The sequence below is a fragment of the Salmo salar genome, chromosome 13 (genome assembly GCF_965601325.2).
Source record: "Salmo salar chromosome 13, fSalSal1, whole genome shotgun sequence".
Lineage (NCBI taxonomy): Eukaryota > Metazoa > Chordata > Actinopteri > Salmoniformes > Salmonidae > Salmo > Salmo salar.
This window is the reverse complement of record NC_138303.1, coordinates 43,800,377-43,823,048: the sequence shown is the minus strand read 5'-3', so window position 1 is coordinate 43,823,048 and position 22,672 is coordinate 43,800,377. Positions and strand designations below refer to the sequence as shown.

The window sequence follows — 22,672 nt, the reverse complement described above, 5'->3', positions numbered from 1 at the left end:
TATTTAGACACCATTGCCCTAGAGCACACAAAAAACTATACATACCTCGGCCTAAACATCAGCGCCACAGGTAACTTCCACAAAGCTGTGAACTATCTATCTGAGAGACAAGGCAAGAAGGGCCTTCTATGCCATCAAAAGGAACATACAATTTGACATACCAATTAGGATCCATTAGAACCCATTGCCCTTTATGGTTGTGAGGTCTGGGGTCCACTCACCAACCAAGAATTCACAAAATGGGACAAACACCAAATTGAGACTCTGCATGCGGAATTCTGCAAAAATATCCTCTGTGTACAACGTAAAACACCAAATAATGTATGCAGAGCAGAATTAGGCCGTTACCCGCTAATTATCAAAATCTAGAAAAGAGCCATTAAATTCTAAAGCCACCTAAAGCGATTTGCAAACCTTCCATAACGAAGCCATCACCTACAGAAAATGTACCTGGAGAAGAGCCCCCTATGCTAGCTGGTCATGGGGCTCTGTTCACAAACACAAACAGACCCCACAGAGCCCCAGGACAGCAACACAATTAGACTCAACCAAATCATAATAATTACTTGACATACAGAGTACACAGTGGCAGAATACCTGGCTACTGTGACTGACCACTGTGCACTTCCTAACCTCCTGCCAAATGTATGACAATATTAGATACACATATTTCCCTCAGATTACAGACCCACAAAGAATTCAAAAACAAATCCAATTTTGATAAACTCCCATATTTACTGGGTGAAATACCAGTGTGTCATCACAGCAGCAATATATGTGACCTGTTGCCACAAGAAAAGGGCAACCAGTGAAGAACAAACACCATTGTAAATACAACCCATATTTATGTTTATTTATTTTCCCTTTTGTACTTTAACTACTTGCACATCATTACAACACTGTATATAAACATACTTTGACATTTGGAACTTTTGCGAGGGTAATGTTTACTGTAATTTTTTGATTGTTTTTTTTTCACTTTTGTTAATTATCTGTTTCACTTGCTTTGGCAATGCAAACATACGTTTATCATGCCAATAAAGCCCTTAAATTAAATTGAACATTGACAGCGAGAGAAAAGCAAGTCGAGATTTGCATACACTATTTTTTGATTAGTCATAGTAATGTAGATATGCAGATAATATAATACGGAAGAACGGTACCAGGCCAACATCGAATGACTACTGAATAAGGCCTACATGTAGCGATAAAAAAAAATGTTATTCAATTCGGTGCTCAGCGTGCACGCATGGCGTGGGACGTTGTCCGCCAGTAGGAGGGGTCTCAGGCGTTTTGGGCCTGGGCTACAAACCGCGGAGGAGAGAGCAGACCAGGCAGCGTGGTCCAGACTGTAGCTGAAACCCGCGAAAAAAAAAAAGTTACTTTGAGTGAGAAAGAGCTACCGAAAATATGTCTGGAGACGACGATCCACAAGAGCAGACAATCGCCGATGATTTGGTCGTCACCAAGTACAAAATGGGTGCCGAGATTGCCAACCGTAAGTGAATATGAACATGTTGATTGAGTTTAAACGTGACCGAGTCCACTGATTGTATGCAGAGGTGACTAGCTAGCATATTCATCTATCACAATGCAGCCATGTGCTGTGTTGCTAGCTAGCGATAAATCAATGACTCGTCGGGGCTAGCATTTTGCCCGTGTCGTAGAGAAATCGTAGCCACGAGTTAGCATATTATTGCTAGCTAATACTAAAGTTAGTCTATACATGCACTTATGTAACTACTAGTTAGCTAAAGTGGCTAAATGATGGTGGCTAACTGACATGCCGCTAGTGAGCTAACTAGCTAAGATTCAATGCACTGCCTGGGAAGTTGTCACTGCTGGTAAAACTAACTGGTCGACAAACTGCCTTCTGAACAAGTTATGATCCAGTTACATCTACCTAGTTACTTATTTGCAAAGTTTAGTCAGTTAATTGCCAGAGTTATTTCAACTAGCTCATGTAGCTAAGCCAACTTGCTAGCTACGTAGCACAGCTGTTAAACGCAAAGCAAAGAGGTCGTTTTTTCCCCCCAGCGCTCATCTCATGCATGCTGTCAATCATCCTGAACTGTCAGCAGCAAGTGAATCGTTTTCTCAATAAACCTATTCTCTCATTGTATATGTAACAGTCTTGCGTCCGTCCCCCCCAACCTGGGCTTGAACTAGGGACCCTCAGCACACATCTACAAGTCACCCATGAAGCATGGTTACCTATCGCGCCACAAAAGCTGCGGCCCTTTCACAGAGCAAGAGAAACGTCTTCAAGGTCTCGGCGCGAGTGACGTCATCGCGCAACGCTAACTAAGCTACCAATTTCACACCGGTTACCTGTCGGCACAATTACCATCAGCACCTGTCGGTTCAGTGGCAATGCATTGCCTCAGACCTGTAACACAGCTATAGCTAGCGGCTATGCAATAACGTTACTCCCTGTGCACCCACCTATAGCGATGATATACTCCCCGTGCATCAACATTGAAGACCTTGAAGTGTGTTCCTTGGAATTGATGTAAATCCTGATGATCCCCCATAATGCTGCTGGGAAGGGATCTTTATGCACTTTGCTTCAATGACAAGAATCTTATATTTTCCTCATGGAATGTTTTGTAAACAACTGGTGTAGACTACTAGCAGGATAACAGTGAAATGCTATTCGACAAGCAGATTTAAAAGTGTCAATATCCACGGCCTTGCCTTATCAAGGTCTCCATCAGTCATCTTCCCTGATCCTAATACTAAATACTTAAAGCTTACTTACTTAACCTCTGTTCTGTCCTTTCCTATCCAGAGGCCCTGAAGGCTGTGGTGGAGGCAGCCAAGGCTGGTGAGACAGTAGTCAGCCTCTGTGCGAAGGGAGATGCCTTCATCATGGCTGAAACTGGAAAGGTCTTCAGGAAGGAGAAGGACCTGAAAAAAGGTATGGGCCTCATCTCATTGGTTAATTCAATAATTTGCCTTGTCATGACTGAGTGAAGTCAAGTAGCTTTTATAGAGTTTTGTAGTTTACTTTTTGACTGAAGAAAAGTTGAATCTCAAGTCTTATCCTCGCTTACTCATCCTTTCACCTTGCCTCCTCAAAACGTCAGAAGGAAGTGAGGAGACAAGGAATCAAGGAAAACACTTGATATTCTCTTGTGCAGACAGTGCATGGAAAATGACTTGCTGACACTATTCAATGTAATTAAATGTCTGTACTTTATTGGCACCCTCAGGTATTGCTTTCCCAACCAGCGTGTCTGTCAACAACTGCGTGTGCCACTTCTCTCCGCTGAAGAGTGACCCTGAGATCGTACTGAAGGACGGCGACCTCGTCAAAATGTAGGAACGTTGTATTGAATTGTTAATGAGGCTGTACCTGTGCCTTTTCTGTATTGCTGGCCCTATTCAACTGTTGGGAGACTACCCCTTCCCATGTCAATGCACGGGCCAGTCTGATGGTCTTGAGTCACTGTGGGACTGTGTTATTCTTGTGTTGCCTGTGCAGTGACCTGGGGGTGCACGTGGACGGCTTCATCTCAAACCTGGCTCACAGCTTTGTGGTGGGAGTGACCAAGGTAGTAGCACCTCAATCGTTGTTTGCGTTGACGTTAGCGAGAGTGCAGATGTCACACAGAAATGCCAGCATACGGATATTAACAGAGATGGACGCGCAGCACATCAGACATGTTTTTAATGCGCGTAGTGCAACAGTCACGTAACGTTAGGAAGAGGATTTTGCGTCACCTTCACATCCTGTTTTTGATTTTCTTCTCTTCATCAGGATGCTCCGTTGACGGGGCGTAAGGCCGACGTGATCATAGCGGCACACCTGTGTGCAGAGGCCGCCCTCAGGCTGGTCAAACCTGGAAACCAGGTGAGGTGCTGCGTTAGCGCTTTACTGAGTGGACGGTCAGGGACTAGCCTGGTCCTGGATCTGGCTGTGTTTTATCGCCAACTCCTACGGTTTGAGTTGGCTGTATAGCACAAACAGATCTGGGACCAGGCTAGTCAGGGACCCAGTGACCCGGTTTGGAAAGAAAAGCTTAACAAACAAATCAAGTTGGTATCGTTGTGACGGTACAGTATTTCCATCATTGGATTCATAGCTGTTTTAACTTTTTAGGATGTTTATCTCTCTCGTTCAGAACTCGCAGGTCACAGAGGCCTGGAACAAGATCGCCAAGTCATTCAAATGCTCAGCCATAGAGGGTGAGTGAGTCACCGCTTGCCATTTAACCTAGTTGGCGCCCTACTGCCATATTCATACACAGTACATTCAATCCCTTACATCTTCTACTGGTAGCTTGCGAAATAGCATACCGTGTTTTTATTCCAGTGTAACACTCTCTCCTCAGGCATGCTGTCCCATCAGTTGAAGCAGCACGTTATTGACGGAGAGAAAACCATCATTCAGAACCCCACGGACCAGCAGAGGTGAATTGAAGACATGATCTGTTAGTCCCAGATCTCTGGCTTGTTTAGTATTACTTACCCGACGCATATCTCAAAGCTATGTTTCTCGTGTCTTTGTTGTGTCTGAAGCACCCAATGAATTACTAATAGTAGTTGCTCTTAGGGGACAAATAAGGTTGAATTATTAATGGCCTTGTTGCTCTCACTCTCTCTGTCTCTGTAGGAAGGACCACGAGAAGGCTGAGTTCGAGGTGCATGAGGTGTACGCCGTGGATGTGCTCATCAGCACCGGAGAAGGCAAGGTGAGGGACAAGCGTACACTCGACGTTCTAGTCAAGCTGTGCTCAATTTCCCTGCTGGTTGTTCTCAAATCTATGAAAGCATCACCTTCAGGAGCAGCAAAACAGCAAGGACACACTACCTATTTTTTCTGTGCATTGGATGACTCTACTGTCCAACTCCTGTCGTCCCTTTGAATGTGCTGTAAAAAAAACCTATTTTCCTTGCTCTAACTTCCCATGTCTCCTACTCCAGGCGAAGGATGCAGGCCAGAGGACCACCATTTACAAGAGGGACCCAGACAAGCAGTACGGCCTGAAGATGAAGACATCCAGGAGTTTCTTCAGCGAGGTGGAGAGACGCTTCGACGCCATGCCTTTCACTCTCAGGTAACACATGAGGCGCACTGCCTCCTTTTAGTCAGAACCGGTTCCATGATAAATTTGGTGGGCAAATGAGTTTCTATTGACTAAGACGATTGACATTAATTTATTTAAGACATTGACCACAACCTGTCGCTGTCATTTAACTCAACTGATTACATTCAATTCGATTTAGGCTATTGGGTTTCCTCCAACTGATTCCCTTTTTTGTAATCAAATTTTTTTTTTTGTATTCCTTTCTTTTTGATATTCCTCTTTTTCTTTCTCAGGGCGTTTGAGGATGAGGGTAAGGCTAGGCTAGGTGTGGTGGAGTGTGCCAAACATGAACTGCTGCAGCCCTTCAACGTTCTGCATGAGAAAGAAGGCGAGTTAAAAGACATAACCAGTCAGAGGCTATGAATGAACTTTTTGCGTGAAATTTGCAATCAAGTAATCCCGTGATGGCTCGCTAAAGGTGAATTGACATGCAAATAAAATGTCATTCTTTGTAATCCATTCGTTCAAAGCAGTGTGCCACTTAAACACTACAGTACAAAAATAGTTACATAGTCAAAATGAAATCATATGTCACATGCGCCGAATACAACAGGTGTAGACCTTACAGTGAAAGGCTTACTTACGAGCCCCTAACCAACAATGCAGTTTAAAAATAATACGGAGAGGAAATAAAATTAACAAGTAATTAAAGAGCAGCAGTAAAATAACAATAGCGAGAGGTAATATGTACATGTATGTAGAGTTATTAAAGTGACTGCATAGATGATGACAACAGAGTAGCAGCGGTGTAAGGGGGGGGGGGGGGCAATGCATATAGTGTGTGTGTAGCCATTTTGATTAGGTGTTCGGGAGTCTTATGACTCAGGACTTACATATCATCCAATGTTTATTGAATCCTTTTTCTGTCTAGGTGAGTTTGTGGCCCAGTTCAAGTTCACCGTGCTGCTGATGGCCAACGGACCCCTACGTATCACCACAGAGCTGTATGAGCAGGAGCTGTACAAGTCTGAACACGAGGTAGAGGACGCCGATCTCAAGGTAAAACAACCAACTGTGGTAGAACGGTGGCCTACTGCTCTGGAGCTACGCTGGGGCTTTATGAAAACAGTAGGTTTTTTAGCAGCTTTTTGCCAGCGAACGGAGCACGGGCCGCTTTCTCAAGTGTTCTTGGGCGTGAGCTGGTGTCGTGTTCTTGAAAATGGAACCAGAGTGTCATTTTACACTGAGCAACATCAGCCTCTTGTTTATGCTCAGTTTTTGTAGAATGAGGCTAATTAATCTAATGTGGCATGTTGTTAGCTGACTTGGTATTTTCACTAAGATGAGATGGTTGCCTTGTTTTTTTTCTCTCACAAACCTACCTTTTTTTTGTTTTTTTTAGGCCTTGCTCCAAAGCTCAGCAAGCCGCAAGACACAGAAGAAAAAGAAAAAGAAGGTAGGCTACATGGTACACCGTACTGTGATGTAAACACATGTACGGTGCCTTCGGAAAGTATTCAGACCCCTTGACTTTTTACACATTTTGTTACGTTAGCCTTATTCTAAAATGTTTTTTCCCCCTCTCAATCTATACACAATACCTCATAATGGCAAAGCAAAAAGAGGTTTTAAAAAATAAATGACATCACATTTAAATAAGTATTCAGACCCTTTACTCAGTACTTTGTTGAAGCACCTTTGGCAGCGATTACAGCCTTAAGTCTTCTTGGGTGGGACGCTACAAGCTTGGCACACCTGTATTTGGGGAGTTTCTCCCATTCTTCTCTGCAGATCCTCTCAAGCTTTGTCAGGTTGGATGGGGAGCGTTGCTGCACAGATATTTTCAGGTCTCTCCAGAGATGTTCGATCGGGTTCAAGTCTGGTTTCTGGCTGAGCCATTCAAGGACATTCAGAGACTTGTCCCGAAGCTGTGTGCTTAGGGTCGTTGTCCTGTTAGAAGGTGAACCTTCGCCCCAGTCTGAGGTCCTGAGCGCTCTAGAGCAGGTTTTCATGAAGGATCTCTCTCTACTTTGCTCCGTTCATCTTTCCCTTGGTCCTGACTAGTCTCCCAGTCCCTGCCGCTGAAACACATCCCCACGGCATGATGCTGCCACCGCCATGCTTCACTGTATGGATTGTGCCAGGTTTCCTCCAGACGTGACACTTGGCAATCAGGCCAAAGAGTTCAATCTTGGTTTCATCAGACCAGAGAATCTTGTTTCTCATGGTCTGAAAGTTTTTAGGTGCCTTTTGGCAAACTCCAAGTGGTTTCCGTCTGGCCACTCTACCGTAAAGGCCTGATTGGTGGAGTGCTGCAGAGATGGTTGTCCTTCTGGAAGTTTCTCCCATCTCCACAGAGGAATTCCGGAGCTCTGTCAGTGACCAATGGGTTCTTGGTCACCTCCCTGACCTAGGCCCTTCTCCCCCGATTGCTTAGTTTGGCCGGGCAGCCAGCTCTAGGAAGAGCCTTGGTGGTTCCAAACTTCTTCCATTTAAGAATGATGGAGGCCACTGTGTTCTTGGGGACCTTCATTGCTACAGAACGTTTTTTGATACACTTCCCCAGGTCTGTGCCTCGACACATTCCTGTCTCGGAGCTCTACAGACAATTCCTTCGACCTCATGGCTTTGCTTTTTGCTCTGACATGCATTGTCAACTGTGGGACCTTAGACAGGTGTGTACCTTTCCATATCATGTCCAATCAATTTAATTTATCACAGGTGGACTCCAATCAAGTTGTAGAAACAATTGAGACTAAATTTTGAGTCTCATGGAAAAGGGTTTGAATACTTATTTACGTAAGTTATTTATGTTTTTAATAAATGTGCAAACATTTCTAAACTGTTTTTCGCTTTGTCATTATGGGGTATTGTGTGTGTAGATTGCTGGTTTAAGCCATTTTAGAATAAGGCTGTAACGTAACAGAATGTGGAAAAAGTCAAGGGGTTTGAATACTTTCCGAAGGCACTGTAAATACATCCAGGTCTCCCTTGGGAAAGACGCTAATGGGACTTCATTCTTTAAATAAAAATACATGTTAATGTGACAACTACATTTTGAGTCTTGCCTCAATTTCCAAGCAACTTCTTTTTGTCAAAAGGCTTCAAAGACCGTGGAAACTGAAACGGCACCAGGACACCCAGCGAAGGTCGAGGAGACCGAAGCTGCGAAATAAAACCTTCCACACCCCCCAACCCTGTCTTCGTCTCCAAGAATACTGACAGACAACTGACCAACCCAAAGAACAGACGTCAATAATCTCTCCATCCTACCCTCCTGTCTCGACATACCTGCCTTGTGGCGCGGCCTAGCCTTCTGTGATGAAAACCTCCAAATGTAAACTATGTCAGACTGTACCGGGTGATGGTGCTGCTCACGCCTAAATTCAAATTCCTGTCACATCCCCACTCAACATGTCACATCCCTTTTTCAATACCAATGTCCTTGAGACAGCAGGGTTCTCCCCAGAATAGTAAGCACGTTCGGTGCGATGACGCTGAATGAGAGGGATGTTGAGTAGAACAAGGGCATTTTCCGGAGTAGATTCTGTGGGAGACACGTTTATACCATCCAGTCATTGAGCCTTGAACTGTAATTCTATAATGATGTATGAAGGCAAAGCACGACAGTGGAGGGTTTTGAGATGACTGCACTGCATTGTGCCAATGATAATTGTGTAAAGGAAAACCTTGTTTGAGGTCATAAGCAAGAAGTCATGTCTCTGAAATGGATGTCGGTGTGTCCTATTAGGGAATTAAATGGGTAATAACTTAAACCCTCCATAAGCCTACTTAACACTGTTATAAACCGTCATGACCGCAAATGTTAACTGACCACATTGTCACACAAACTGTTATTTACAGTGGATAAGCAAACTTCCTAGGGGCATACCTAGCTATCTTGCCCCCAGTAACAGTTAGTGACATAACTGTCAAGTCCGTTGCCGTGGACATGTAGTCAATGGATTTTTAGAACGGAGTCGGATAAGGGGCTTGCTCTCACTGCACATACAGACATTTGACATTCTTATGCCCAGTAATGGAGGGTTCAGGTGTTCCCATTAAATTATTTGTTCTTTGTAGGACGCCATAATTAATTTCATACTTCACTGGTACTGCCACAGCGCTCAATGAATTCCACCTATATTAATCAGTGTTTACATCAGTTTCCATAGCTGTTTAATACTTGATACTTTCTATTGTAAAATAAATCCCAGTTTCAGAGGCTATTTTTAGAATAATGTAGACTAGAACCATCACAAAGCCGGCATCAAATAGCAGCCCCATAATATTGAGTTTGGGAGGGGCAACTGACCAAAGGACTTACGAACTAACTGCTGCACCACTAGGTCTTGTTGGGCTTTTCATTCTGAATAGGTTATTCAAGGGAGAACTCCATCCTTGTGGAAATGTTTCTTTACTAGGTTGATGACTTTCTAAGTTTGTTCTCCTGAAAGAAATGTAGCATCTCTTGCATTGTACATGTGTGTGTGGATGTAATTCTTAAGTCCTTATTTGGGAAATAATGGGGGAAGTTCTCGCAATAAAGTTAGGCATTTAGGAAGGCCTTTGAAAATGTCATGTCAGAATTACAACCCATCTCAGCGTCAATATGTTGCATACTTGACTGAAAAGTAAATGCCTCATTAATTCTGTGAATAAGATCCATTGATCATCCCGCTATAATCAGATAAGCCTTTTGAAATATGGCCATTCCTTGATAAACTAACTCGACAGTTGACAGTTATGACTGCTGACCCCTGCACTGGATGTGGAAACCATACATGCCTCGATCAGTAACGCAATAGAGGTATTGACAACTGTTAAAATAATGTACATGGTCGTTCTTTTTTGGGATTTAGAAAGGGAGTTTTTTCTTCATGGTTTGAAATAAACTTTAAAACAAAATCTGTGGATGTGTTGTTTGTGTCAATATTGTCTTATGAACCTCCCCCATCTAAAATAATGTACAGAATAAATACTGTACATGTAATTACATGGCTAACTACACAGCATAACATATACCTCCACACTCAACAGTAAAACAGACATTTTGTAATTGTATACAAAAATAATGTCGATTGACAATTGATTGATCCAAGTCTTAGCACAGTTCAAAGCCATATATATTATTGATGAAAGATGCATCATAGAGAGAAGCAGGATACAGGGGTTAGTTATACGGAAAAAAATCGTTGAAAAATCATTGGCTGCATTTCCCAGAGTTCATGAGCGTCCAACAATGATGACGTAATCTCAGTGTATAAATTACCAATCGAACAACAGTCACGGTCTTCTTGGAGACGGTGCCATCTTGTAAAGGTACACAGAGAACTGAATTTCAGGAGTTGTCTAACGTCAAATACGATTCCAAAATAATTCTTTCCAACTAAAAGCCATCCGACTAATCAACCTTTCTCTCCCCTTTCCTTACAGACACCCCTCCACAACATGAGGGCCAAGGTGAGTCATTTCCCCTCTAAACAATTCATTTGTAGTCCGCTTGTTGCTATGCTAGCTAACAGTTAGCCAGCGAATACCTAACTTACTCGCTAGTTCAGTCGTCTAACTAGTTGTAGGCACAATAACAAACTGCATACAATTTGGAAACTACCTGCTAAGCCAAATTTAATTATTTAATTTAATCATTAGCCATGGCTTTCTGAGCCAACTGAAATGGTTGATAGTATTATAGTTGTGGCCAAAAGTTGAGAATGACACAAATATGAATTTTCAGTCTGCTGCCTCAGTTTGTATGATGTAAATTTGCATATACTCCAGAATGTTATGAGTGATCAGATGAATTGCAATTAATTGCGAAGTCCCTCTGCCATGCAAATGAACTGAATCCCCAAAACATTTCCACTGCATTTCAGCCCTGCCACAAAAGGACCAGCTGACATGTCACTGATTCTCTCGTTAACACAGGTATGAGTGTTGACGAGGACAAGGCTGGAGATCACTCTGTCATGCTGATTGAGTTCGACTAAGACTGGACGCTTCAAAAGGAGGGTGGTGTTTGGAATCATTGTTCTTCCTCTGTCAACCATGGTTACCTGCAAGGAAACACGTGCTGTCATCATTGCTTTGCACAAAAAGGGCTTCACAGGCAAGGATATTGCTGCCAGGAAGATTGCACCTGAGTCAACCATTTATCGGATCATCAAGAACTTCAAGGAGAGCGGTTCAATTGTTGTGAAGAAGGCTTCAGGGCGCCCAAGAAAGTCCAGCAAGCGCCAGGACCGTCTCCTGAAGTTGATTCAGCTGCAGGATCGGGGAACCACCAGTACAGCGCTTGCTCAGGAATGGCGACAGGCAGGTGTGAGTGCATCTGCACGCACAGTGAGGCGAAGACTTTTGGAGGATGGCCTGGTGTCAAGAAGGGCAGCAAAGAAGCCACTTCTCTCCAGGAAAAACATCAGGGACAGACTGATATTCTGCAAAAGGTACAGGGATTGGACTGCCGAGGACTGGGGTAAAGTAATTTTCTCTGATGAATCCCCTTTCCAATTGTTTGGGGCATCTGGAAAAAAGCTTGTCCGGGGAAGAGGTGAGCGCTACCATCAGTCCTTTGTCATGCCAACAGTGAAGCATCCTGAGACCATTCATGTGTGGGGTTGCTTCTCAGCCAAGGGAGTGGGCTCACTCACAATTTTGTCTAGGAACACAGCAATGAATAAAGAATGGTACCAACACATCCTCCGAGAGCAACTTCTCCCAACCATCCAGGAACAGTTTGGTGACGACCAATGCCTTTTCCAGCATGATGGTGCACCTTGCCATAAGGCAAAAGTGATAACTAAGTGGCTCGGGGAACAAAACATCGCTATTTTGGGTCCATGGCCAGGAAACTCCCCAGACCTTAATCCCATTGAGAACTTGTGGTCAACCCTCAAGAGGCGGGTGGACAAACAAAAACCCACAAATTCTGACAAACTCCAAGCATTGATTATGCAAGAATGGGCTGCCATCAGTCAGGATGTGGCCCAGAAGTTAATTGACAGCATGCCAGGGCGGATTGCAGAGATCTTGAAAAAGGAGGGTCAATACTGCAAATTTTGACTCTTTGCATCAACGTCATGTAATTGTCAAAAGCCATTGACACTTATGAAATGCTTGTAATTATACTTCAGTATTCCGTAGTAACATTTGACAAAAATATCTAAAGACACTGATGCAGCATACTTTGTGGAAATTAATGTGTCATTCTCAACTTTTGGCCACGACTGTACATTAGCTACTTGAGGTTAGTGTTTTGCTGCATCAACACTTGCTAGATTCCCATCTCTATTCCCACTTAGCCAATGTGGCTAGCAAACTAACGTTATGTGTCAAACCACAGAAATGTTGTGATCAAGTTGAGTAAATTAGCATAGTAGGCAGGTTATTCATTCTAAATGCATGGCTCTGGTATCATTACTGAAGCCAAGCATTGTACAATACTTACAAATGTCAAACGGGCCTTTTCAGTCAATTGGTGGGTGTGCATGACTGCAATGTCCACACTACACTAGAGCGCATGTTAACCATACTCGGCTTCAGTTTGCATGGTATTGATAGCAATTTGCTGTGTATGACTATGCAACCATGCTTCTGAGTTGACGAGTACAGGTGTTTCGGCACCTATGTATTGCCGTATCGCTAACATTGTCCCCTCTGTTCTCTTTCAGTGGAGAAAGAAGCGTATGCGCAGGCTGAAGCGCAAGAGGCGAAAGATGAGGCAGAGGTCAAAATAGACTGCCCCTTTACAAAACCATGTCTGTGACCTTTCTCATGGACACAACATGGGACCAAGGATCTCCCAAGTCTGAAACAAGACACAGGCCAATGAGAGGCTACGAAGAGATGGTGCTACTGTTGGTCAACCACCTGCCTGGGAGATTTGATATGGGGACATTCTTTACTCTTTTACAAAGCCATCCCTACTCCATTGCTTTTGTTTATATTTTCACAAAGTTTTTAGTTTAAAATTAAATTGACTCAATATTGATTTGAAATCTGAAACTGGGTTTAAAAATGTTAAGAGGCCATTATTTCTCATTATGCCCAATCAAGTTCAGTTGCAAAGATTTGTAACGCTAACCTAGCTGAGGGGTATCCTACGAAGCAGGTTCGAGTCAACTTTGAACTCGGGATAACCAGTCATACTGAAGTGGCTCACCTTTTTAGCTTGGTCAGTTTAAGGCAATGAATTCTTAAACTAACCTGCTCCCGATCTCACTAATTCCCAGAATGATTGAACTGTGAGTGGAGGCCTAATCTGATAACCCTCTTGCGAAGACTCATAATTTGAGGAAGACTGATTAAATGTTTTATGACATGACAGAATGCATGTGAAACTTAATGCAATGCAACACTGACTTACAAATAAATATGGGGGGATGCTTGTGCATAATGGTACGTTTTGGCTGCTTTGATAGGCATGAATGTATTCAAACGTTTAGCTAATGTCAACTAGCTACTGTAGGCTAATTCACCACTAGCTAACAAACTACATACTATAGCTAAGTGACATGAGCTTGCATAATTTAAGGCTGAGGCTGTTTGGATGTACTGACAAATTCTCTAAAATGAGGTGGCTTACGGTACAGAAAAAAACATTCTCTGATGTCTCTCCTGAGATATGAAGAGCTGTGAAAGCTGTCTGCAGATGAGGTCACGGTGAATGTCCCAAGTGACTGCTGGCACATCCTTGTATGTGTACATGTTAGCAAATGTTGTATACGACAATACAGTTAAACGTCACACAAATTATAGGTTACAAAGGTATTACAACTGTAGCAGGCCAATCCTTCTGCTGGGTGTGCAGGCTTCTGTTCCAGCCCAGCACTAACACACCTGATTCAACTTATCAAACCTAATGAGGTGATAATGTGTATTATTGCTGGGCTGGAATAGAAGTCTGCTCACCCAGTAGATCAGGGAGTGGAGCAAGTTTGCCCACCTTTGGTATGGATATTCTTGTTCACCCCAAATGATGCTTTAGTAATAACAGCTGACTTACTAAGATGTCTAATATTTACAAATAAGTTTGATTATTGGTACATTTTGAAATGATATGTTGATTCCTTCAATGTTGATTCATTGAAGTGTTTAAACTTGTTTTATTTGATAACTTCAAAAACATTATTCAAGATGAACCAGTGTCAAGATTCATTTTTATCACAGATCACAATTCTGCAACATAAAGGTGTGAAGGAGATCTGTCTCTAATTTGTATGTGTTTCTGTGTCGCTTTCTCAAATGAACATGACCTTTTTTTCTAGTTGTGAGCTCTCCAATCTGTTTTGATTATCTCTCTTGTCTCAGGATATCAGCCGAAGTGAACCCGTTTTGCAGCTCATCATAATGGCATGCATCACCAATTCAGCCATAGGCCTACACAGTATGATGGCATTATTGGTGAGAAGGTGACAACATTTGGTGCGATTATTCGCAAATGGAAGAAACACAAAAGAACTGTCAATATCCCTCATCCTGGGGCTCCATGCAAGATCTCACCTCATGGGGTTGCAATGATCATGAGAACGGTGAGGAATCAGCCCAGAACTACACAGGAGGATCTTGTCAATGATCTCAAGGCAGCTGGGACCATTGTCACCAAGAAAACAATTGATAACACACTATGCCGTGAAGGACTGAAATCCTGCAGCGCCCGCAAGGTCCCCCTGCTCAAGAATACATATACATGCCCGTCTGAAGTTTGCCAATGAACATCTGAATGATTCAGAAGACAATTGGTGAAAGTGTTGTGGTCAGATGAGACCAAAATGGAGCTCTTTGGCATCAACTCAACTCGCCGTGTTTGGAGGAGGAGGAATGCTGCCTAGGACCCCAAGAACACCATCTCCACCGTCAAACATGGAGGTGGAAACATTATGCTTTGGTGGTGTTTTTCTGCTAAGGGGACAGGACGACTTCACCACATCATTTGACGGGGCCATGTACTGTCAAATCTTGGGTGAGAACCTCCTTCCCTCAACCAGGGTATTGAAAATGGGTCGTGGATGGGTATTCCAGCATGACAATGACCCAAAACACATGGCCAAGGCAACAAAGGAGTGGCTCCAGAAGAAGCACATTAAGCTCCTGGAGTGGCCTAGCCAGTCTCCAGACCTTAATCCCATAGAAAATCTGTGGAGGGAGCTGAAGGTTCGAGTTGCCAAACGTCAGCCTCGAAACCTTAATGACTTGGAGAAGATCTGCAAAGAGGAGTGGGACAAAATCCCTCCTGAGATGTGTGCAAACCTGGTGGCCAACTACAAGAAACGTCTGACCTCTGTGATTGCCAACAAGGGTTTTGCCACCAAGTACTAAGTCATGTTTTGCAGAGGGGTCAAATACTTATTTCCCTCATTAAAATGGAAATCATTTTATAACATTTTTGACATGCGTTTTTCTGGATTTTTTTGTTGTTATTCTGTCTCTCACTGTTCATATAAACCTACCGTTCAAATTATAGACTGATAATTTCTTTGTAAGTGGGCAAGCGTACAAAATCAGCAGGGGATCAAATACTTTTTTCCCCCACTGTATGTGCATGCAGACTTATGTATTTTACATGCAGACCTATGTCTTTTACATGTAGACCTATGTACTTTACATGTAGGCCTATGTACTTTACATGTAGACCTATGTATTTTACATGTAGACCTATGTACTTTACATGTATACCTATGTATTTTACATGCAGGCCTATTTATTTTACATGCAGGCCTATTTATTTTACATGTATACCTATGTATTTTACATGCAGGCCTATTTATTTTACATGTAGACCTATGTATTTTACATGTAGACCTATGTATTTTACATGTAGACCTATGTATTTTACATGCAGGCCTATTTATTTGACATGCAGGCCTATTTATTTTACATGTAGGCCTATGTATTTTACATGTAGACCTACAGTGGGCTCCAAAATTACTGGCACCCCTGACTGGCAATGCACAAGGAATGCTTAAACAAATATAAACAATATAATTATAGAGATAAACTCAAAATACCAACATGTGAGAAATACTGTACTTTATTAATGTTTCAATGGAACCAACCAAAATAATTTGGTTGGTTCCATTTAATTAAAAATCAATGTCCTCCAAATCAAGATTTCACAATTAATGGCACCCTTAAAGATTATTGTAAATAACATCTACCAAAATTAAACCACAAATTAAATTCCACTTATTTAAGTTTATCTAAGTCTTAAGGAACTATATTGAGCCATTACATCACTTCCTGTTTCACTAGGGTATAAAAATGAGATAACACACATGCAATATCCCGCTGTCATCCAACACCATGAAGAAAACAAAAGGCAGTTCAAAAGAGACAGATGGTCGTAGACCTTCATAAATCTGGTAATGGCTACAAGAAGATCCACAAACAATTGAATATACCACTGAGCACTGTCAGGGCAATTATTAAAACAATTCTAAAGATATGGAACAGTTGAAAACCTCATGGGTAGAGGACGGAAATGCATTTTGGCCCCCAGGATAGGGAGGAGGATGGTGAGAGAAGCAACACAATCCCTAGAATCACTGTGAAAGAATTGCAGGCCTTGGTGGCGTCTTGGGGTCACCAGGTTTCAAAAAGCACCATCAGACTCCACCTCCACAACCACAGGCTCTTTGGAAGGGTTTCCAGAAGAAAGCCCTTTCTGACCCCAAGACACAGACGCAAGCGATTGGAGTTTGCCAAATGTCATTTAAATTATGATTGGAAGAAGGCGCTCTGGTCCGATGAGACCAAAATTGAACGTTTTTGTCAGATACAGCATTGGCATGTTTGACGTCGAAGCAGAGATGCATACAATGAGAGGAACCTCATACCCACGGTGAAATATGGAGGGGGGTCAGTGATGTTTTGGGGCTGTTTTAATTCCAGAGGTCCAGGGGCACTGGTTAAGGTTGATGGCATAATGAATTCCACCAAGTATCAGGCAATTTTGGCTGACAATCTGGTTGCCTCTGCCAGAAGGCTGGGACTTGGCCGTAGGTGGACTTTCCAACAAGACAATGACCCGAAACATACCTCAAGAGCCACACAGAAATGGCTCTGTGACAACAAAATCAATGTTCTGCCCTGGCCATCTCAGTCGCCGGACCTCAATCCAATCAAAAACCTGTGGGCTGAGTGGAAGAGGGCAGTTGATAAGCGCCACCCCAAGAATGTGAAGGATCTTGAAAGGATCTGCATAGAGGAATGGTCCAAAATCCCTCCAAATGTGTTCCTTAACCTTGTCAAACATTACAGGAAAAGACTCCATGCTGTTATCCTTGCCAGAGGTGGTTGCACTAAGTACTAAATGAGGAGTGCCAATAATTATGAAACCTTGATTTTGGTTAAATTGATTTTGTATTAAATAATTGTATGATTTTGGTTGGTTCCACTGAAACATTAATAAAGTATAGTATTTCTCACATGTTGGTATTTTGAGTTTATCTCTATAATTATGTTGTTTATATTTTTTTAAGTATTGTTTGTGCATTGCCAGTCATGGGTGCCAGTAATTTTGGATCCCACTGTATGTATTTTACATGTAGGCCTCTGTATTTTACATGTAGACCTATGTATTTTACATGCAGACCTATGTATTTTACATGCAGGCCTATGTATTTTACATGCAGGCCTATGTATTTTACATGTAGACCTATGTATTTTACATGTAGACCTATGTATTTTACATGTAGGCCTATGTATTTTATAGGAAGTGAGCTATAATCATCAATCTCATGACACAGGTATACTGAAAGAGCCATAAACTATAATATATGAGAATCATAATGTGTATTCGGAAAGTATTCAGACCCCTTGACTTTTTCCACATTTTGTTACGTTACGGCCTTATTCTAAAAGTTATTAAATACAATTTTTTCCTCATCAATCTACACACAATACCCCATAATGACAAAGCAAAAACAGGTGTTTAGAAATGTATATATTATTTTTAAATGAAATACCTTATTTACATAAGTATAAACACTCTTTGCTATGAGACTCATAGCATTGATCATCCTTGAGTTGTTTCTACAACTTGATTGGTGCCTACCTGTGGTAAATTAAATTGATTGGACATGATTTGGAAAGGCAAGCATCGGTCTATCTAAAGTCCCACAGTTGACAGTGCATGTCAGAGCAAAAATCAAGCCATGAGGTTGAAGGAATTGTCTGTACAGCTCAGAAACAGGATTGTGACGAGGAACTGATCTGGGGAAGGGTACCAAAACATTTCTGCAGCATTGACGGTACCCAAGAACACAGCGGCCTCCATCATTCTTAAATGGAAGAAGTTTGAAACCACCTAGGCTCTTCCTAGAGCTGGCTGCCCGGCCAAACTAAGCAATCGGGGGAGAATGGCCTTGGTCAGGGAGGTGATCAAGAACCTGATGGTAAAACTGACAGAGCTACAGAGTTCCTCTGTGGAGACCATCTCTGCAGCACTCCACCAATCAGGCCTTTATGGTAGAGTGGCCAGACGGAAGCCACTCCTCAGTAAAAGGCACATGACAGCCCGCTTGGAGTTTGCCAAAAGGCACCTAAAGGACTCTCAGACCAGGAGAAACAAGATTCTTTGGTCTGATGAAACCAAGATTGAACTCTTGATTGCCAAGTGTCACGTCTGGAGGAAACCAGGCACCATCCATATGGTGAAGCATGGTGGTGGCAGCATCATGCTGTGGGGATGTTTTTCAGCAGCAAGGACTGGGAGACTAGTCAGGATCGAGGGAAAGATGAACGGAGCACAGAGATCCTTGATGAAAACCTGCTCCAGAGTGCTCCGACCTCCATACAGGTGTGCCAAGCTTGTAGCATCCTAGTGAGTAAAGGGTCTGAATACTTATGTAAATGTGATATTTCTGTTTTTTTATATATATTTACATTTGCTAACATTTTTAAACCCTGTTTTTGCTTTGTCATTATGTGGTATTGTGTGTAGATTGATGAGGGGGGGGGGGGGGAAATGTAATACATTATAGAATAAGGCTGTAACATAACAAAATGTGGAAAAAGTCAAAGGGTCTGAGCACAAGCAAACGTGCAAATTTCGAATTCACCCACCATCAACACCATTAATCTCTGCAATCCTTCCAAATGCCATTGACCATTTGATTTCGTCTCTGTATTCTAGCAAAACCACATCATATTGAATTGGAATACCAGACCCTGCGCCGATTGGCTTTCCTCCATCTTTTTTTGGTTGCTCTTGACTGCAACTAATGACAGACGGCTCTATGTTTCATGAACAGAAGATTTTCAAGCAAACATCCGCTCCTCACCGGATTGGTTAACGGAAACGGTGGCCGCGTGTAATTTGCATAAAGTACTGTAGAGCAAAGCTGAACTTTTTCTATCGCTCCGAGTGCGCGCCGCTCAGATCTCCGCAAGCGGTATATTGCAGCGTGGCGCTTAGGCCGCCAAGAGTGGCTCGCTTGTGGGCGTGCTGGCAGCATGACGATTTCAGAAGTGATGGAAACTCTAATATGTAAGAAGCCTGCCAGTGAGATAGAATGTGAAGCCAACTGAAGCTGGTTAGCGTTAGAAAACCCTGAGTAGATCTAGCTTGTTTAGTAGGATTTAGTAGGAGTCTCTTCAACGAACTAACACTCACTCAGCTCTCCAGAATGTGCGCCAATTCTTGCACATACATTTTTTTCATTGTGAATTGTTTGCCCTAGATTTTTTTTTAAATCAATTCTCCATTACATATACAACCAGTAGGCCGAGTAAATGTAACTTTAATCCCCATCATTTGGTTAGATTAATTTCTGCTAATGCATGTATAACAGTCATTTACCATTCTCAGAGTGGAAACTTTGTTTGCAGAGTTCACAACCTACCGCACTTGTGAGAAATAAGTAGTGGTTTATTTCATTACCATAATTTAGGAGCTTTGTCAATTTTTTTTCTTGTCTTTTGTTTGGAGTGCTCCATGTGAGAAATGAGCATGTGTGTGGTTTCTCTGTCCTGATAATGTGGAAGGAGCACATGAGCCTGAGCACAAGCCAACATACTAAGTTGATACAATGTTGTTCTTCACTAGTAATAGCTCAAGTCAAGACAGATAGAAAGTGAGGCAGACAGGCTGAGTGGAGAATGCGATTCAAAGAACCTGAATTGTCATCAGGATATTTTCTACTGTTTTTATTTGTCCGCTTTAGGCCTTTATGTATTTTACTTAGTTGACAATGGAAGTTATAAGTCTACTGCGGCATTGAACTATGGGCTATCTCTGATTTCCATGTGCTTTAGCAGCCAATGGATCACAGTGTATCAATGTGTCCATATGGCATATGCATTAGTTGAATTTCAACTTTTAGATTCACATTGCTATGATGAACCACATGACGATACTTTTGAGAAACGAAAAACCTATTACTGAAATGAAACTGTTCCACAAAAATGTGCATATAAAAATAATCACAACTGACAGGCAGATAGGTAGAAATGGTAGGAGAAATTGCATGCCTCCCCAAACTCAAACTTTATTATAACACCCATTAACAAAATTAGGACAAAACAGGAGGTCCCCCCCCTCCCCCCCCCCCTCCACACATATAGAAATCAAATGCCCATCCAATTGGTTCTGGCACTGGCCTTGGACTACTGCTGCATGCATAGATCGTCTTCTAACAGCTGCCACCTCACAGGGGCTGTGAGAAGAGACTAATGCATGTACAGTGTATTTACTTTGGCAACTCCCAACCCAACTGATGTGTGAACGTATTAACCATCTGATAAGGCATTTGTATTAGAAATGGTAGGCCTTTGGTCTGCGGTGAGAGTTTCATCCCAAATGGTACACTGTTCCCTTCACAGTGCACTATTAACCAGGGCCTATAGGTCTCTAGTCAAAATTAGTGCACTATATAGGGAATGGGGTGCCATTTGGGATGCATTTTCAGAAAGGGAGACCTTAGCTGTGTTCAGTATGAAAAAACGTTGTGTTAAGTTCAATTAAACGGAAATGGTGCTGTTCTGAACGGCCAGTTGAAAAACAGGGAGGGTTTGGGGAACGCTGTCGGCATGCCCTTTAAATACATCACTCATCGCTTCAAGCCACACCAACCAAACCGAGCAAATATACCTCAAAGTCTGTTCAAGAATGTTGAATGTTTTGGGGACATGTCTGCATCCATTTGGAAGGTGGATTGAAGCAACGAGTGACGTTTTCAAAGGGCAGCAGTACATTTGGAACCTACCACCCAACTCAGTTTTTTAAAACCTTTATTTAACTAGGCAAGTCAGTTAAGAACACATTCTTATTTACAATGACGGCCTACCCTGGCCAAACCCTAACTCGGACGACGCTAGGTAAATTGTGCACCGCCCTTTGGGACTCCCAATCAAGGCCGGTTGTGATACAGCCTGGAATCAAACCAGGGTCTGTAGTGACGCCTCTAGCACTGAGATGCAGTGCCTTAGACCGCTGCGCCACTCGGGAGCCCCCTGTTTAATGGGTCATGGGTGCTTGACAGCCGTGTAGTTGTATTCATGTGAAAGGATGTACAGTGGGGCAAAAAAGTATTTAGTCAGCCACCAATTGTGCAAGTTCTCCCACTTAAAAAGATGAGAGAGGCCTGTAATTTTCATCATAGGTACACTTCAACTATGACAGAAAAAATGTGATTTTTTTTCTTCCAGAAAATCACATTGTAGGATTTTTTATGAATTTATTTGCAAATTATGGTGGAAAATAAGTATTTGGTCAATAACAAAAGTTTATCTCAATACTTTGTTATATACCCTTTGGCAATGACACAGGTCAAACGTTTTCTGTAAGTCTTCACAAGGTTTTCACACACTGTTGCTGGTATTTTGGCCCATTCCTCCATGCAGATCTCCTCTAGAGCAGTGATGTTTTGGGGCTGTCGCTGGGAAACACAGACTTTCAACTCCCTCCAAAGATTTTCTATGGGGTTGAGATCTGGAGACTGGCTAGGCCACTCCAGGACCTTGAAATGCTTCTTACGAAGCCACTACTTTGTTGCCTGGGCGGTGTGTTTGGGATCATTGTCATGCTGAAAGACCCAGCCATGTTTCATCTTCAATGCCCTTGCTGATGGTAGGCTTTGTTACTTTGGTCCCAGCTCTCTGCAGGTCATTCACTAGGTCCCCCCGTGTGCTTCTGGGATTTTTGCTCACCGTTCTTGTGATCATTTTGACCCCACGGGGTGAGATCTTGCGTGGAGCCCCAGATCGAGGGAGATTATCAGTGGTCTTGTATGTCTTCCATTTCCTAATAATTGCTCCCACAGTTGATTTCTTCAAACCAAGCTGCTTACCTATTGCAGACTCAGTCTTCACAGCCTGGTGCAGGTCTACAATTTTGTTTCTGGTGTCCTTTGACAGCTCTTTGGTCTTGGCCATAGTGGAGTTTGGAGTGTGACTGTTTGAGGTTGTGGACAGGTGTCTTTTATACTGATAACAAGTTCAAACAGGTGCCATTAATACAGGTAACGAGTGGAGGACAGAGGAGCCTCTTAAAGAAGAAGTTACAGGTCTGTGAGAGCCAGAAATCTTGCTTGTTTGTAGGTGACCAAATACTTATTTCCACCATAACTTGCAAATAAATTCATAAAAAATCTTACTATGTGATATTCTGGATTTTTTTTCTCATTTTGTCTGTCATAGTT

General features: G+C 42.5%; 2 protein-coding genes across 2 annotated transcripts; both read left to right on the top strand.

Annotated features, from left to right (window-relative positions):
* Nucleotides 1-1,218: 1,218 nt before the first annotated feature.
* On the top strand, nt 1,219-9,947 carry LOC106567055 (proliferation-associated protein 2G4). Its single transcript, XM_014135890.3, has 13 exons — nt 1,219-1,498; nt 2,792-2,920; nt 3,216-3,321; nt 3,488-3,557; nt 3,764-3,856; nt 4,128-4,191; nt 4,338-4,416; nt 4,619-4,697; nt 4,930-5,063; nt 5,327-5,421; nt 5,965-6,092; nt 6,436-6,489; nt 8,135-9,947. The coding sequence occupies exons 1-13, from the start codon at nt 1,411-1,413 to the stop codon at nt 8,207-8,209; spliced, it is 1,194 nt and encodes a 397-aa protein (XP_013991365.2). The 5' UTR covers nt 1,219-1,410; the 3' UTR covers nt 8,210-9,947.
* Nucleotides 9,948-10,341: 394 nt separating this feature from the next.
* On the top strand, nt 10,342-14,235 carry LOC100194703 (transposase-like). The gene is given in 4 exon segments (NM_001139756.1): nt 10,342-10,355; nt 10,470-10,496; nt 10,962-12,114; nt 12,704-14,235. A coding segment is annotated over 1 exon segment (1,014 nt). The 5' UTR covers nt 10,342-10,355; nt 10,470-10,496; nt 10,962-11,081; the 3' UTR covers nt 12,096-12,114; nt 12,704-14,235.
* The last annotated feature ends 8,437 nt before the right edge of the window (nt 14,236-22,672 follow it).

What these genes read in the sequence shown, in the direction of transcription:
- LOC106567055 (XM_014135890.3), top strand. Translation starts at nt 1,411, where the DNA reads ATGTCTGGAGACGACGATCCACAAGAGCAGACAATCGCCGATGATTTG. An exon ending in GGGTGCCGAGATTGCCAACC is followed by an intron (nt 1,499 to 2,791) that starts GTAAGTGAATAT and finishes TTTCCTATCCAG; the next exon opens with AGGCCCTGAAGGCTGTGGTG. An exon ending in CGTTCTGCATGAGAAAGAAG is followed by an intron (nt 5,422 to 5,964) that starts GCGAGTTAAAAG and finishes TTTTCTGTCTAG; the next exon opens with GTGAGTTTGTGGCCCAGTTC.